Source organism: Schistocerca gregaria, chromosome 3 (assembly GCF_023897955.1).
Source record: "Schistocerca gregaria isolate iqSchGreg1 chromosome 3, iqSchGreg1.2, whole genome shotgun sequence".
Taxonomy (NCBI): Eukaryota; Metazoa; Arthropoda; class Insecta; order Orthoptera; family Acrididae; genus Schistocerca; species Schistocerca gregaria.
The window spans coordinates 592,062,305-592,079,058 of record NC_064922.1 but is presented as its reverse complement, the minus strand read 5'-3'; the positions used below and the strand labels follow the sequence as shown (position 1 = coordinate 592,079,058).

Genomic DNA, 16,754 nt, shown 5'->3' with positions numbered 1-16,754 from the left:
TAATTACAACTTACCAATTGTCCATAAATATTAGGAAAAGTATTCACCGATATCAAATTAATGTCAAAACTCAGATCACATGCCAGTATCAAGTAAAGAAGGGAAAACTGAAAGCTGGAAGGAATATACAAAGGCTATACACTGATAAGCCAACACATTATGACCACCTACCTAATGCCATGTTTAATCACACCCCAGATGTGTTTGATTGGGTTCAGATCTGGGGAGTTGAGGGCCCAGAACATCAATTGGAACTCGTCACGTCACTGTGCTCCTTGAACCACTCCATCACACTCCTGGCCTTGTGACATGACACACTATCTTGCTGAAAAATGTCCCTGCTGTTGGGAAGCATGATCATCATGAAGGCTTTACATGGTCTGCAACCAGTGTGTGACACTCCTCGGCCATCATTGTGCCTTGCACGAGCTCTATTCAGCTCACGGGTGACCACTTGAATGCTCCCCACAGCATAATGGAGCTGCTGGCAGTTTGTCTCCATCCCGCAGTACAGGTGTCAAGGAGTTGTTTCCTTGAAAGACAATGGATTAATGCCCTCCCATTGGCATGACTACAAAGGTATCTGGATTCATGAGCCCATGCAACACACTGTCACTGTGCCAACGTCCAGAGCCAATGTTCACATGCCCATTTCAGTCATAGTTGCCAATGTTGAGGTGTTAACACTGGCACATGTGTGGGTCGTTGGCTGTGGAGGCTCATCATCAGGAGTGTCTGGTGCACTGTGTGTTCAGACATACATGTACTCTGCCCAGCATTGAAGTCTGGTATTGACTCCATCTCAGTTCAGTGCCTGGTCTGCTCTACCAATCTGCCCAACCTAAGATATCCGACATCTATAATGAGGGTGGCCACCCAACCCCACGACGACTTGACAAGATTTCACATGTTGAAGCCAACCTTGAATATCCATCAAGTCGTGCAGTTTCCAAAATGCTTGTGCCAAGCCTCCAGGCCATCACAATATGTCCTCAGTCAAACTTAGATAGATTGTGCACCTTCCCCATTTTACACATGGGCAGCACACTCACTGATACCACATACACCATTCACGACTTGCTAGTAGTGATTCCTCACCAGGTGACGCTGTTATCACCTGGACAGGTTTATATCAATAGTAGGCCAGTGGTCATAATGTTCTGGCTGATCCGTATATAACAAACTTGAGGACGTAATTATAGAAAGAGAAGAGGACGTATGTGAAGATAAGATGGGAGGTATGACACTGCGGGAAAAATTCAACAGATTGTCGAAAGACCTAAGTGTAAACAAGGCCTCTGGTGTAGACTACATTCTGTCAGAATTATTGATATCCTTGGGAGAATCAGCCAGGACAAAACTATTCCATCTGGTGTTTAAAACATTTGACAGTGGAACTTTGATTTTACATTTTTTTTTGTGATTCTACCCCCTGTGAAAAACCAACAAGATCAATGCTAAAAGTTCTCCAATTTTACATTTCTTCCCAGTAAAGTTTACCTTGATTCTAAGTTCTTACTCAACGTCTCACTTGACTTTGTCCTATTTTCTTCCTATTGACATTTGATGTGACTGAGCATGCTATTAGTGATTCAAAAGAAAGATGGTTTGTGGGTGGTGGTGGAATTAAGAGAATATTTTAGGCCAATGTGAAGAAGGGAGATGTGAGAAAGGCAATGTTGACATAATCCACAATCAGTGTTGCCATGACAACCTACACCATTTAGCTTTATTGTGCAATTATGAAACAGCTACTACTAGATTGCAGTGGTAATCAAAAAACAAGACAATCAACATGAAGTGCTCTGAAGTGAGCCAATATGTGACGAAGGGACCAAGCCACCACCTTTTCTTGTGACTTATAACACACACTCACACACTCACTCACTCACTCTCTCTCCCCCTTTTGCATGTATTTCCGAAGTACTGTATTCAGCAACAATATCAATCGTCCATATTTTATATTCAAACACTGAGACTAAGAATATGCTCGGTCATAAAAGAGGAAATGTCACCCATTTCCTGCTAGCGATCTCTTATTGGCTGGCAACTAGCTAAGTCACTCAATACCCTGAGCAGCCACCACACCAAAATAACACACATAAAATGAATTCACCTACTGGGTTTGTGGAGAGGGGGAGTGGCTCTTCAGCAACGGGAGTGTAGGTAGATGTGAAATCAGAAAATATTCTTTTGATGCAGATGATGTGGTATTACAGATAAATGGAACAAGGGTTTTCAGACAGCAAATTTTAAAGACTTTCGTGTCCAAATCCGACATGATACAGTTGCAACAACTACATATACTACTGATGTATCTACCACACAACACACATTTTAGATCGTAAAAACTGGCAGCAGTGATAGAGGTCATGAAGTGGAACTGCAACACCAGAGCTTCCTTTCAAATTTACATTTTTACACAGTGTACAGTAATTCACTGAGCCAACATCTAGTAAGCTTGTAATATTAATTGGGGAAGTAAACTAATTTTTTGACATCTCTGTTTCTCTCATCAAGCCTAAAATAACACTTTAACAGCAGTGAGGATATGAAGTGTGCTTATAAGAGAAGCATTATACAATAACAGCAATGATGACAAAATATGTCATTAACACAGATGTCAACACTTATGCTTATGATTTAACCACTTAGCTGCTGTGCTGTTTTATGTTTAATTTGACATGTCCATCACTTTTTTGCATTTTTCTGGGTGAGCACAAAGGATGCTCTCTCTCAAAAACATGCGTTTGGACGTATAATTTGTAGCATATCGGAAAACAGCTTGATTGTACTCAAGATATCCATTTCAATTTTTTGATGAATTTTTATTTGCTGTCACACATCTGTGATTTTTTTAAAGAATGGATGAAATTCACTACCACAGTTTATTGTATAAACATTGTATTGTACACTTAATTTCATTTATTTAGACATTTTTTATACAAAGTACTCTTGAGGATTGCAATTGTTATCCATAGATGCCATATTTAGGAGGGGGGGGGGGGAGGGGGTTGTTAACATTTTCCTCAAATCTGCAGATGCTTACAGATATGAATACTACTGAACTGTCAGTTTAATGAGTTCTAGTTCCAAAATATTGACACAAATGACTTACAGAAGAATGGAAAGACTGGTAAAGTGAATGTGAGAAAAATTACATTTCTCTGGAACAACTTGCAAAGCAACACTGACCCTATAGATTACTCTATAAGATGGAATGAAGAAAGGCAAATCTACATTTACAGCATTTGTAGATTCAGATAAAGCTTTTGACAATGTTCACTGGACTAAGCTCTCAAATTCTGGATAAAATACCGGGAACAAAAGATTATTTACAACTTGTTCAGAGACCAGACTGCAGTTATGAATGTCAAAGGACAATGAGCAAGCAATAAAGGAAACCATGGAGAAAACTGGTAAGGCAATTAAAGTTCAGGAGCAAGAAATAAAAACTTTGCTATTTGCTGATGACACTATAAATTACACATAGCAAAAGAAATGGAAAGAACAGTCTTGAAAAGATATAAGATTAACATTAAAACAAGTAACTGAGTGTAACTGAATTAAATCAGTCTGTGCTGAGGGAACTGGACTAGGAAATAACAAAATACTAGTAAGAGATAAGTTTTGGTATTCGAGGTATAACGTAACTAATGATGGCTGAAGTACAGAGGATACAAAATGCAACTGGCAACAGTAAGAAAAGCATTCCTTAAAAAGAGGAAAAGGTTAAGTCTTCCGGAGGAATTTGCCTGGAGTAATGTTGACAATCAGTTCAGACAAGATGAGAGCAGTTGATAGGACACATCCTGAGGCAACAATGAATTGTCAACTTAAGTGAAAGAAATGTAGGTGAGGGGACTGTATATGGAGACCAAGGCTTGAAGATGATAACAGGTTGAAATGGATGCAGACTGTGGGAGTTATGCAGAGATGAAAAGGTTTGCACATGACAGATCAGAATGGAGAACTGTACCAAACTAATCTTCTGACCACAGATGATGACTTATGAATATCAATAAATGGCTGCCACCACATTCATCTATTTACGCAAGAAAGGAGTAACTAAAAATTTGATAACATTTTATAAAGACAGCTGATTTTGTGTTCTTTGTGACATTTTCATGTGTGTATGTTGGCCCTCTTTGTTCGATCACCTGAAGGAGCTGGAGTGTTCATAGACACTGTACAATTACATGAGAGGCTTCCTTTTGTATGCCCAGGACAGGGAATAATGGAGGTCTTGGAGAGCACACACATGCCAGCAATAAGACAGCATTAGGCTCCCATATTCAAAAGGAATGTAACAATGTTGTTAACACTGACAAATTTTACTTAAATATGAAAAAAGGTGATGGTTAGATGAATTCGAAGAAATGGAGATTTGTATTATGAACCAGAAGCAACCAGACAAACTCCTCAATAAGCAGAATGAATTTGTAGTGGATGAATACTTAGTTCAATACTCCTTATGATGTGTTCATTTGAGGAACTGCAGCACCCTACATACAGGCTCCAACTGACTGTGACGCCTCCCTGTGACCGAGTGCTGCACTGTGCCATGCTTTCACTTGCTAGCAGTACCCAAGAAATATAAACACATCCTCTGGTAGCCAAAGAAGACTGCCACTGAGCTACAGCACAATGCCATCCCTTTCAACCAGTCTGCATTCTCTTTTCCAAGTTAATGGGCACTGGTACAAACATATAGTAGCCAGAAGTGCAGTGCCATCAACCACCAGAAAATTTTACTTTAAGGATTGCTCCTTTGTATCCCTTATTGTAAAGATCTTACTCTGTTCTGAAATATTGTTTGATTGATTTAACAACCTGTACTCTATTTTTATACTTTACGAATAACTCATAGAAATATTATTGTCACGTTTGTCATATTTTATGGTTGTCAGGACATTTAACCACTGCACTATTGTGCTGTTCCATGAACAAATGCTCATAAATCTCTCATACTCTACCCATAAATCTTTAGAGAGTATTTTACCTTTTCATATGATCCACTCAGGTGAAATATTCTAGCAACTTGGAAAAGGGGGAGGGGGGCCAACAACCTGCTTCTGTTCACAAAAGTTTTATTTTATCTATGGTTTCAGTCAACAGATTCAATAGCCTTTTGGAAATCACCAACCATCATTGAAATTCAGTAATCCGAGGCAATTGATTTTAGATTAAATATTTCTTCAGAACATGATCTGCACTTCCTGTAAGCACCTTGACATTAGCTTACATTAACCTTCAGTGTTGTTTCTACTATGTTTAGTATTATCTTGGAAAATATGTTATACGTCACTGTTTAAAAAAAAATTGCTCTGTAGTTGTTAACATCTTGTCATTGCCTTTCTTATGAAGTGGATATATCAAGGGCACCTTCCAGTCTCCTAGGTGTTTTTTTGTTTTCCAAGTTTTTTTGTAAACAATTAATTTAAGCCTTATTTATTTTTGGTATAGACCGTTTGAAAAGTTCTGCCATAAAAGCATCATCTCGAGTAGCCTTATAAGGTTTTAATCATTTAATTTCTTGATACTTTGGGGAAAATCTCCTATACTGTGCCTCCTTTATTGTGTGTATCTGTCACTCAGCATCTCCGCTATACAGTGAGCGGCAGCTTTCCTTTTCATAACTGTTACACTACATCCCGGATTTTCCATTGCTTAGTAGTAGTAGTAGTAGTAGTAGTAGTAGTAGTAGTAGTAGTAGTAATAATCCCCTTTTAGTGTGATTAGTTACTTCAGGACAGAACTAATGAAGCCTCGGACAAATGCTGTCGTGGTCGGGGATGACGCTTGAACCCTTTGCCCGTCCACAATGGTAACGACACTGCTAGCCACACGGAAAATGATTTAAATCCAAATAGAGGTGTTTTGCAGGATATGCTTCCTGCAACCACTCTAGAAGGAAAACAGACAGTGGATGAGATCGTCAGATGAAGTTAACCGACACCTCATATTCTGTTATTACCAAGCAACAAACTTCGGAACCAACACAACTGGATACAGATTACAAGTATACACAACATTTATTACCGGGTACCCAGAATTAAAATTTTTAACAGAACAACTAGCTGATCAGATCCGTGTAATAATAAAAAATAACAGGATACCCCAGTCAATCAGAAAACATCAAACAACAAGTACAACACATACTGGAACAAAACAATGTGCAAAGAAGAAGAAGAAGAAGAAGAAGAAGAAGAAGAAGAAAATACAGTAATGGAATCAAACATCCCAGAGCAAACAAACAAAGAACAACACGCATCAATTAAACAACCAGAGGAAAACGAAATCTTAAGATAGCCACCAGAACAAGCACAAATCGAACACGAAGTGACACACGTTAGATATAGAAGAAAAATTCCAGCTCACATATATAGAATACAAAGACACAAATAAGGACATTAGACCATTCTTGCATAGACCACCAAATAACCCACAAGTCGAAACAACAGTAACAACTACCAACACAATCATACACAACAAAATAGATGAAAATACAACTATGGAAGAGTGACAACTACTGATTTATATAGGAGCACTCACTACACTAAATATACACACTAGGCAGAGATCAGAACCAACCAAGACACAGAAGAAACCCACAAAACCAGCATGGCAACACAGGCTACAGATCAGAATAGAAAAACTGAGAGGAGACATCGGACAGCTAACACAATTTATAAGAAATGAAATATCCGACAAAAAGCGAAATAGGTTAGGTAAAATCCCACAACAGGAAGCGATAGAGCAATTAAATAAAAAGAAGCAGAAATTACAAGCATTAGCCAAACGACTCAGAAGATACAAAAAAGTGAAAATAGAAGGAAACAAAACCAAACATTCAACACAAACCAAAAGAAATTTTACCAGACAATAGACAACACACATATTAAAATAGACAACCACCAAACGTAACAGACATGGAACACCTACATTGATTACCAAAAAGCTTTTGATAGTGTACCCCACTCATGGTTACTACTAATATTGGAAATATACAAAGTAGATCCTAAATTGATACAGTTCCTAAACATAGTAATGAAAAACTGGAAAACCACACTTAATATCCAAACAAATTCAAATAATATCACATCACAGCCAATACAGATTAAGCGTGGAATATACCAAGGAGACTCATTAAGTCCTTTCTGGTTCTGCCTAGCTCTGAACCCACTACCCAACATGCTAAATAATACAAATTATTGATATAATATTACTGGAACATGCCAACACAAAATCACACATTTGCTATACATGGATGATCTAAAACTACTGGCAGCAACAAATCAACAACTCAACCAATTACTAAAGATAACAGAAGTATTCAGCAATGATATAAATATGGCTTTTGGAACAGGCAAATGTAAGAAAAATAGCATAGTCAAGGGAAAACACACTAAACAAGAAGATTACATATTGGATAACCACAGCGAATGCATAGAAGCGATGGAAAAAACAGATGCCTACAAATATCTAGGATACAGACAAAAAATAGCAATAGATGATACAAATATTAAAGAAGAACTAAAAGAAAATATAGACAAAGACTAACAAAAATACTGAAAACAGATTTTACAGCACGAAACAAGACAAAAGCTATAAATACTTATGCTGTACCAATATTGACCTATTTATTTGGAGTAGTGGAATAGAGTAACACAGACCTAGAAGCACTCAATACACTTACATGATCACACTGCCACAAATATAGAATACACCACATACAGAATGAGATTTTCACTCTGCAGCGGAGTGTGCGCCGATATGAAACTTCCTGGCAGATTAAAACTGTGTGCACAGTTTTAATCTGCCAGGAAGTTTTTACATCACATACATTCAGCATCAGAAAGATTCACATTAAGCTGAAAGGAAGGAGGAAGAGGATTTATCGACATAAAAAACCTACATTATGGACAGGTAGACGATTTAAGAAAATTCTTTATAGAACGAGCAGAAACTAGCAAAATACACAAAGCAATCACTCATATAAATACATCGGCTACACCACTACAATTTCATAACCACCTCTACAACCCTTTAGATCACATAACATCAACAGATACAAAGAAAGTAAATTGGAAAAAGAAAACACTACATGGCAAGCACCCGTATCATCTAACACAGCCACACATCGATCAAGATGCATCCAACACATGGCTAAGGAAAGGCAATATATACAGTGAGATGGAAGGATTCATGATTGCAATACAGGATCAAACAAAAAACACCAGATATTGCAGCAAGCACATTATTAAGGATCCCAATACCACAACAGATAAATGTAGACTCTGCGAACAAGTTGAAACAGTAGATCACGTCACAAGCGGATGTACAATACTAGCAAATACGGAATACCCCAGAAGACATGACAATGTAGCAAAAAATAATTCATCAACAACTTGTCATACAACATAAACTAATAAGCAAAACGTTCCTACATAGACGTATGCACCACAAAATGTACTGGAGAATGATGAATGCAAATTATACTGAAACAGAACAATTATAACAGATAAAACAACACCCCATAACAAACCTGACATCATACTCACCAATAAAAAGAAGAAATTAACACAACTAATCGAAATCTCCATACCTGATACAACAAATATACAGAAGAAAACAGGAAAAAATTAAAAAATACATCCAACTGGCTGAGGAAGTCAAGGACATGTGACATCAGGATAAAGTTGAGATTATACCAATTACACTATTAACCACAGGAGTCATACCACACAATATCCACCAGTACATCAACGCAATACAGCTACGTCCAAACTTATATATACAACTACAGAAATCTGTAATTACTGATAGATGTTCAATTACCCAAAAGTTCCTAAATGCACCGTACAATTAAAAGGAAGCCACGCTTGATCAAGGTCCGCGTCACTTTCTATTTTTAATCAGACATATTTGCAGATGAATTATTGTTCATCATAAGCAGTGTCTATACAGCATCGATGAACACGGAGTTGCTACAAGCACAATGACAAGGGACGAACAGGAAAGAAAAAATCCTTTCTATCATTCGTCCAAATTGTATCTATCCTACAACTCTGTGAATTTTTGAATACAATGTGGTTCCAGGTTTACAAATTACAAATGATAATGTCATCCATACACAGCCACTATGGGATTTTACTCTTTCCAAGCTATGGTCTGAAGGATGAACTGCATTTCTCCCTCTCTTCTAAAAAAATCAGTTGGATTTTAAAGGCAAGAATTTGTATTAAATATGGCTTACTGCACACATCACTTTATACTTCGACAAGCTATATTTTTATAATTGTAATGTCTTTTCCTCAAATCTAGCTTCCTTCTTGGTGAGAAATTGAATGAGACATAATTAGGTTGAAAGAATGATGACAATGATGACAATAACACAACAATAAAAAGTAAAATAAAAAATAAGATGTTAGAGGCACAATAACCTGTTCATAGCATAAGTCAGGAAAGCACGGAGATCGGTCTTTGATATCCCTCCAATTGGATTTACATCAGCACTGGAACAGTCATATTTAGTCATGTAGCCACGCAATGCTTCATCAACATTTGCCGATCCAAGTACCAGCAATCCTCCTGGCCTGTTACGTACCCATAGCATGAGTTGAGCAAAAAGATACGAAATTACCATCCTCAGTCTTGCCTGCAAAACAGAAATCATTGTTACAAATGACAGACAATTCATATTATTTTGTAATTTACTGAAAGTCTACTCACAACAACAAAAACTCATCATGTAATGTCAACTAACAATTTTGTTAACATCCCTGATAATAATAGTGGAAGTGTGGGCGCACTGTAAGGATGTCTTTAGCATACATACTGTAACATTATGGCCATGTGGTTAAAAGCGATAAACCAACGAGAAGTAAACAAAACAAAAAAAGATATTCCTTTAACAAACAACTGCTTCATTTTCACAGAGTAAAATGGAGTTTTTTTTAACATGTATTGTAAAGATACCTCATGATTACTATTTTTCCCCATCATCTACAGCAATGTCTCCTCCTCTCACTCAACGTGAGTTACCTGAAGCCATGAATATTAAAGAAAATATATTAATATTTTTCATAAAAATCGGAAGCTTCATTGATAGAAAGGATAAACTCCATATACCCACAGAGGAAAGTGATTGGTTGAGTCACAGACCAGTACAACAAAAAAGAATGCTATAAACACTTCAGCTTGCATACAAAGTCCTTCTCCAGAAGTAGAAAATACACACCCATTCCCACAATAACAACTCACACACGTGTCCATTGCTGGCCTCAGGGTACTAAGGCCCTTACCTTCCACTAAATTCATGTCAAATTGCACACTAATTTGCACCAAGTGTCCACCAGACGTGACATTTAACAACTATGGTTTTACAAATATAGTAGGAGCTACTACCAAAGATCACATGTGTAATGTCAGAGATGCATTATTTCTATGATAAATGTACATTATGCTATGTTATTTCTTAAAATTTCTTTAAAACCAGCATATTTCTTCAGGGAGAACATTAAGGTAAGCAGTTACAAAATAATAAAATGTACTTTTAAAATATGAAATTACCGTCTTGATGAATTGTTGTCACTGAGTCATAAAACACTTCTCTCAGATGCCAAAGAAAACCGTTTTTGATCAATAACAGAGTAAGTTAGCAAGCTGTTCTTGTGATTATGAACTACATCATTGTTTTTGACCTTTTTATTGTTGAATAGCATCTCTCAACTGATGCACTGGATGCAGGAATACTCCAAATTAGTTCAAAGAATTTTAAAATTTCACAGTATGGAGACCACCTGACACATATCAACAAATCACCAACAATTTTATGATGCAGTTCTCTGGAAAAAAAGGTGACAAGTAGCTGTGATCTTAAAAAGGTAAAAAACAGCAATCTGAAGAGCACAGGGAAGGGGAAGAGATAGTAGTGTTTGGGTGGGGAAAGAGATGAATGCTCTCTGGTGGAGGGACTAGCCTGCTAACAGGTGGCATCATCAGAGATACTTCCCACCCCTCCAAAAGTGGTGTTCCGTTGCCCACCCAACCTCCAACATCATAGTCCATCCCTATGCCACTCCCAATCCCTTGTCGTAAGGATCATATCCTTGTGAAAGACGCAAGTGCAAAACCTGCCCAATCCACCTACCCACCACTTCCTACTCCAGTCTGTCACCAGTTTATCCTACACTATCAGGGGCCAGGCCACTTGTGAAAGCAGGCATGTAATTTACCAGCTCTGGTGCAATCATTGCACAGCTTTTTATGTTGGTAAGACTACCAACCAGCTGTCCATCAGGATAAATGGCCACCGCCGAACGGTGGTCAAGAGCAAAGTAGACCACCCTGTGGCATAACCTCCAGCTGAACTTAACACACTTGAACGGCCACAATCCACAGTAATTTTCACCCCCTTTATCCTATCTCTTCCCTATTCTCATCTCCTATCCTGTTTACTTGCAGCCCTCTGTTGATGCATCCGTACATCTTTCCCCACTCCTCTCCTTTTATGCACCTTTTTCCACACTTCCCTGCCCCACAGCCTCCTGGTGCTGCTCCTGCTGGCGGTCTAGTCTCCGCACACACCACCAGACAGCGTTTTTCTCTCCCCCACCTATACACAATTATCCCTTCCCTTTGCCTGCTCCCTCCAGATCGCTGCTTGCGTCCCATGTGACAGCTGCATTCCAGCCAGAGATGCTGAGTTGGTGGTCGTGTGTGAAGGCTGTGGCAAATGTCATAACTGTGCCTGTCTGCAGCTTGATGTCTCCTTTACGGTAAGTAGCAACCTGTCTTTTCCTACATTGTTGATATTTCTACCTGGAGTTCCCATTGTTTGGTAAAAGTAAGCAAAATTATCCACAGCAGTCTTTTAGTGATTGCAATTCAAGTATGGGTAGTAATGTTTATACTGGTCAGAATCATTTTCCAAAAACAGAGTCCAAGTTACTGTCTATCATGAAACAACCCCATTACTATTTCCAAAAGTTTGTGGCAGATTCTTCTAAATTATATTTACAAACTGACTGTAGCATAATGCCCAGGACATTTAGTTATTAGTCCATCCATATGTTGTCCATCAATTACACTTTCCCACAGTCTTTCAAATTGGCAACATTTGGTTTTGAACATGACTTGGAATTCACCCTTTGCTGCACATTAGCCAATAGTATAATCTCTGGCTTGCAATGTACCAAATAAGGTGTCAGTTACAGGGGAAACATCTGAAAAAGTATGTAGGATGAAACAAATTAATATCTTGCATTATGCTTTCAGATCAAAGAGCAGTAGTATAAGCTTGTTTGTCCCACATACCTGGATCTATTATCTTCTTGAAAACTATGAGCAGTTTACTGCAGTATACAGTTTCCACCAAACCAAGTGCAGAACTCCACAACAAGGCAGAAGCAGTTTTTTGAAAATATTAACTGGAACACAACTGTTTTTTCCCATCTGAGTGACATCAGGTAAGTACAGATTCATCATCTGAATGTATATAATAAGTATTTATCATTGTATCAAAGAATTGTGTATTTTCTGTTTGTTTCATGTCACGCAAACAATTTTGTACCAACATGGCCAACTGATTATCTACAGGCATGGAATGTTTATTTAATCCTATTAATCCTTGTACTTACAACAAAATAATCATGGTGAATTTGATGAATGTGGCCACTATTCTGTTTTAACAAATATGAGACACTGAAGTTACAAGTTATGAAAAATGTGCCCTTCTCTTCAGTTGTTGGTGACACTCATTTATTTAAAAGAAATCCATATACACTGACAAAAAAAAAAAAAAAAAAAAAAAAAAAAAAAAAAAAAAAAAAAACCACCATTGCAACACCACAGGTAAATGATGTAGAGTAATGACATTTCGAGAATACATTTTCATAGTTAATATATGTAAGAGATTAACACTGCAAGATCACAGGTTAATATAAGTGCGAGATATGACACTGCAAATGAGACATACTTGTATATTAATAACCAGTACAACCACCAGAATGTTAAATGCAAGCATGCAAACATGTATGTGTTGTGTTATACAAGGGCCAGATGTCAGTTTCTGGGATGGAGTTCCATGCCTGTTGCACTTTAATGGTAAATACAGGGATGGTTAATGCTGTTTGTGGATGACACGAGAGTTGTCGTCCCCTATGTGCTCAATTGGAGACATATCTGGTGATTGAGCAAGCCAAAGCAATCCCCTGAAATGCTGTTCATGAATGGCAGCACAACTGGTCGAATCACCAGACTGACGTACAAATTTTCAGTCAGGGTGAGTGGGATAACAGAGCGCTCCTGTGCTAATACGAAACTGCACCATAGAGCATAACTCCAGGTGTAGTTCCAACGTGTTTAGTGCACAACAGGTTGTTGCAGGCCCGCAACTGACCTCCTGCTAACACACACACACACACACACACACACACACACACACACACACACACACACACGGTCGTCACTGGCACCGAAGCAGAACCATTGGAGGGCAAAATGCAGCTCTGTTGAACTCTCACTTCACTCCACTGAAGTCATAAATGGCAGTGATTTGGGGTCAGTGGAAGGCACGCTACACTGCATCTGGCTTGAAACTGTCTTTGAAGTAATCAACCTGTCACAGGTTGTTGTACCACTGTGGTGCCAACTGCTGCTCAAATTGCTGCTGCAGATGCAGTGTGATGCACTAGAGACATACACCGAACACGATGTTTTTCCCTCTCAGTAGTGCCAGTGGCCATCTGCAGCCCTGTTTTCTAGAACCGTACATTCTTGTGACCACTGCTGCCAGCTATCATGTACACTGGCTGCGTTCCTGCCAATTCTTCCTGCAATATTGTAGACTGAACATTCAGCTTCTCATAGTTCTATTACATGACCTCATTCAAATTCAAGTGAGGTGTTGTTAATGGCATCTTCATCATCTTAAAAACATTCTTGATTAACATCAACTCACAGCTTCCAATCTCAAAGATAACTACAGCTCCCAACCATTACTATGTGTATTTAAGCCAAACCTGATTTGAATCCTCATCGTGACACTACTAGTGCCACTCTAATGCGACTGGCAAGAATTTGAAGGCACATCATCTTTCAGATGCAGAAACTTGCCTACCAACTTTCGTTTATGTCGCACAACTCTGTCTTGGTACTGAGATTTGTTTCTGTCAGTGTATGTTGAGCCTTATTCACTGCAATATGATGAAAAATTACTATAATATTTAATTGCAAAACAGCATTAACTTTAGGCAGTTGCATCCTTACTTCCTCATCTAGAGCCCAGGTTCTTTTGGCTGACTTTTAAAAAAATTAGCAAGCTCATTCAAAGTGAGGAAATAATTCTGCATTTTTTATCTTTGACTCTTTTTGTGATAGCAGTGAATTCAATTGATGAGTAAAACAGAGAACAAATATTCCAGTAGAAAATGTGCTTATCACTCTTGACTGCAATCTTTTCAAATGACTAGCTATAACTGCAGCTCTTTTTAACACTGAGGATGTTCATCAATTTTAATAAGCTCACACAGATTTTCCTAAAAAGGTTACAGTTTAATTTGCTGTGTCATGTAAACATAAAATTGAGGCAGTCATTGAAAGCCTTGGATTTTATCAGAACTTGACATGACAAGTTAACCAGTAACTTTTTATCCAAGACTTCACTGGAAAAGACTTTGTAGCCTTCACATAGTGAAGTACTTAGGAGACCTGCGAGAACTGACACTTTTCAATTGCTTAATCCATAATAACTAGGAAAAAGATTTAACTCACATATCTCCTTTTTATTTTATTCATGAGCACGACCAAAGTAGAATCAATCAATTCATCCTGTTTCAGATTGACACTCCTGTGAACACAGAGGAATGTTCTAAATTATGTTCCAGCTTTTCATCATATTCACTAAAATGATTTACAGCTTCAATAGAATTTCATTTAGCTTTCACATATTAAGGCCTTCTAACAGCCACTGGTTGGTGTCAATGTTTTGTATTGAAAGTTTGTATGCAAAATTTCATCTAAGTTATTTTATTATGTGCAATTCAGTTGCAGGTTTACACAGGTTTATTATGTTTTTCTCCTCTTCGAAACGGGGGACAGAAAAGTTGTGCAACAGAACCACACATTCACACAGGTGCAGCACTACTTGGGTTTCCAAAATTTTGTTGCTCAGCATTACGATACAGAATGAGCTGGGTTGCTTACCTTCCTGGCTACAGGAGCATACCTATGAACAATGTAGTATGAACTGTTAAGACTGCTTATAGCACTGAGGTAACATAAAACCTTGGTACATGTGATTAATTAGCTATCTGCCATAAAACCAAGATTAAGTTTTCCATAGCACCAGCTCCAATGTTAGGCGCGTAATGGGGCCCCTTAGGAATACGGCGGCTAAGGAGGGGAAGAAATCCAGTGTGCACTCCGTGTGCATTCCGGGAAGAGTCATTCCTGATGTGGAAAGGGTCCTTCCGGATGCCATGAAGAGCACAGGGTGCAGCCAGCTGCAGGTGGTGGCACATGTCGGCACTAATGACGTGTGTCACTTTGGATCTGAGGAAATTCTCTCTGGATTCCAGCGGCTATCTGATTTGGTGAAGGCTGCCGGTCTTGCTTACGAGATGAAGGCAGAGCTCACCATCTGCAGCATCGTTGACAGAACCGACTGCGGACCTTTGGTGCAGAGCCGGGTGGAGGGTCTAAATCAGAGGCTCAGACGGTTTTGCGACCGTATTGGCTGCAGATTCCTTGACTTGCGCCATAGGGTGGTGGGGTTTCGGGTTCCGCTGAATAGGTCAGGAGTTCACTACACTCAGCTGGCGGCTACACGGGTAGCGGAGGCTGTGTGGCGTGGACTGGGAGGTTTTTTTAGGTTAGAAGGCCTCGGGAAAGTGCGGGATGGGCTGCAATGTCAAAGGGTGCTTGGCAATTACAGGACGTGCTTGGATCAAGGAACAATCGGAATTATAGTTGTAAATTGTTGTAGTTGCGCTGGAAAAGTCCCTGAGCTTCAAGCGCTAATAGAAAGCACAGAAGCTGATATCGTTATAGGTACAGAAAGCTGGCTAAAGTCTAAAATAAGTTCTGCAGAAATTTTTACGAAGTCTCAGACTGTGTTCAGGAAAGATAGATTAGGCAGAATTGGTGGTGGAGTGTTTGTGTCTGTCAGTAGTGGTTTATCTTGTAGTGAAGTCGAAGTAGATACTCCGTGTGAATTGGTATGGGTGGAGGTTATACTTAACAGCCGAATTAAGTTAATAAATGGCTCCTTCTACTGACCCCCAGACTCCGATGTTACAGTTGCGGAACAGTTCAGAGAAAGTTTGAGTCTCGTAACAAATAAATACCCCACTCATACGGTTATAGTTTGTGGGGACTTCAACCTACCCTCGGTATGTTGGCAAAAATAATTGTTCAAAACCGGTGGTAGGCAGAAAACGTCTTCCGAGATTGTCCTAAATGCTTTCTCCGAAAATTATTTAGAGCAGTTAGTCCAAGAACTCACGCGAATTGTAAATGGTTGCGAAAACACACTTGACCTCTTAGCCACAAACAATCCAGAGCTGATAGAGAGCATCATGACTGATACAGGGACTAGTGATCACAAGGTCATTGTAGCTAGGCTCAATACCATTTCTTCCAAATCCATAGGAACAAACGCAAAATAATTTTATTTAAAAAAGCGGATAAAGTGCCACTAGAAGCCTTCCTAAAAGAATTTCCATTCCTTCCGAACTGACTATGCGAAT

General features: G+C 38.7%; 1 protein-coding gene across 1 annotated transcript in view; it reads right to left on the bottom strand.

The window, feature by feature from the left end:
- The window catches only part of LOC126353906 (glutamine-dependent NAD(+) synthetase), a 190,750-nt gene that overhangs the window by 60,688 nt on the left and 113,308 nt on the right, over window positions 1-16,754 (bottom strand). Inside the window, exon 12 of the mRNA XM_050003134.1 lies at window positions 9,447-9,661. Coding sequence (XP_049859091.1) covers window positions 9,447-9,661 — 215 coding nt within the window. The remainder of the gene's footprint in view (window positions 1-9,446; window positions 9,662-16,754) is intronic.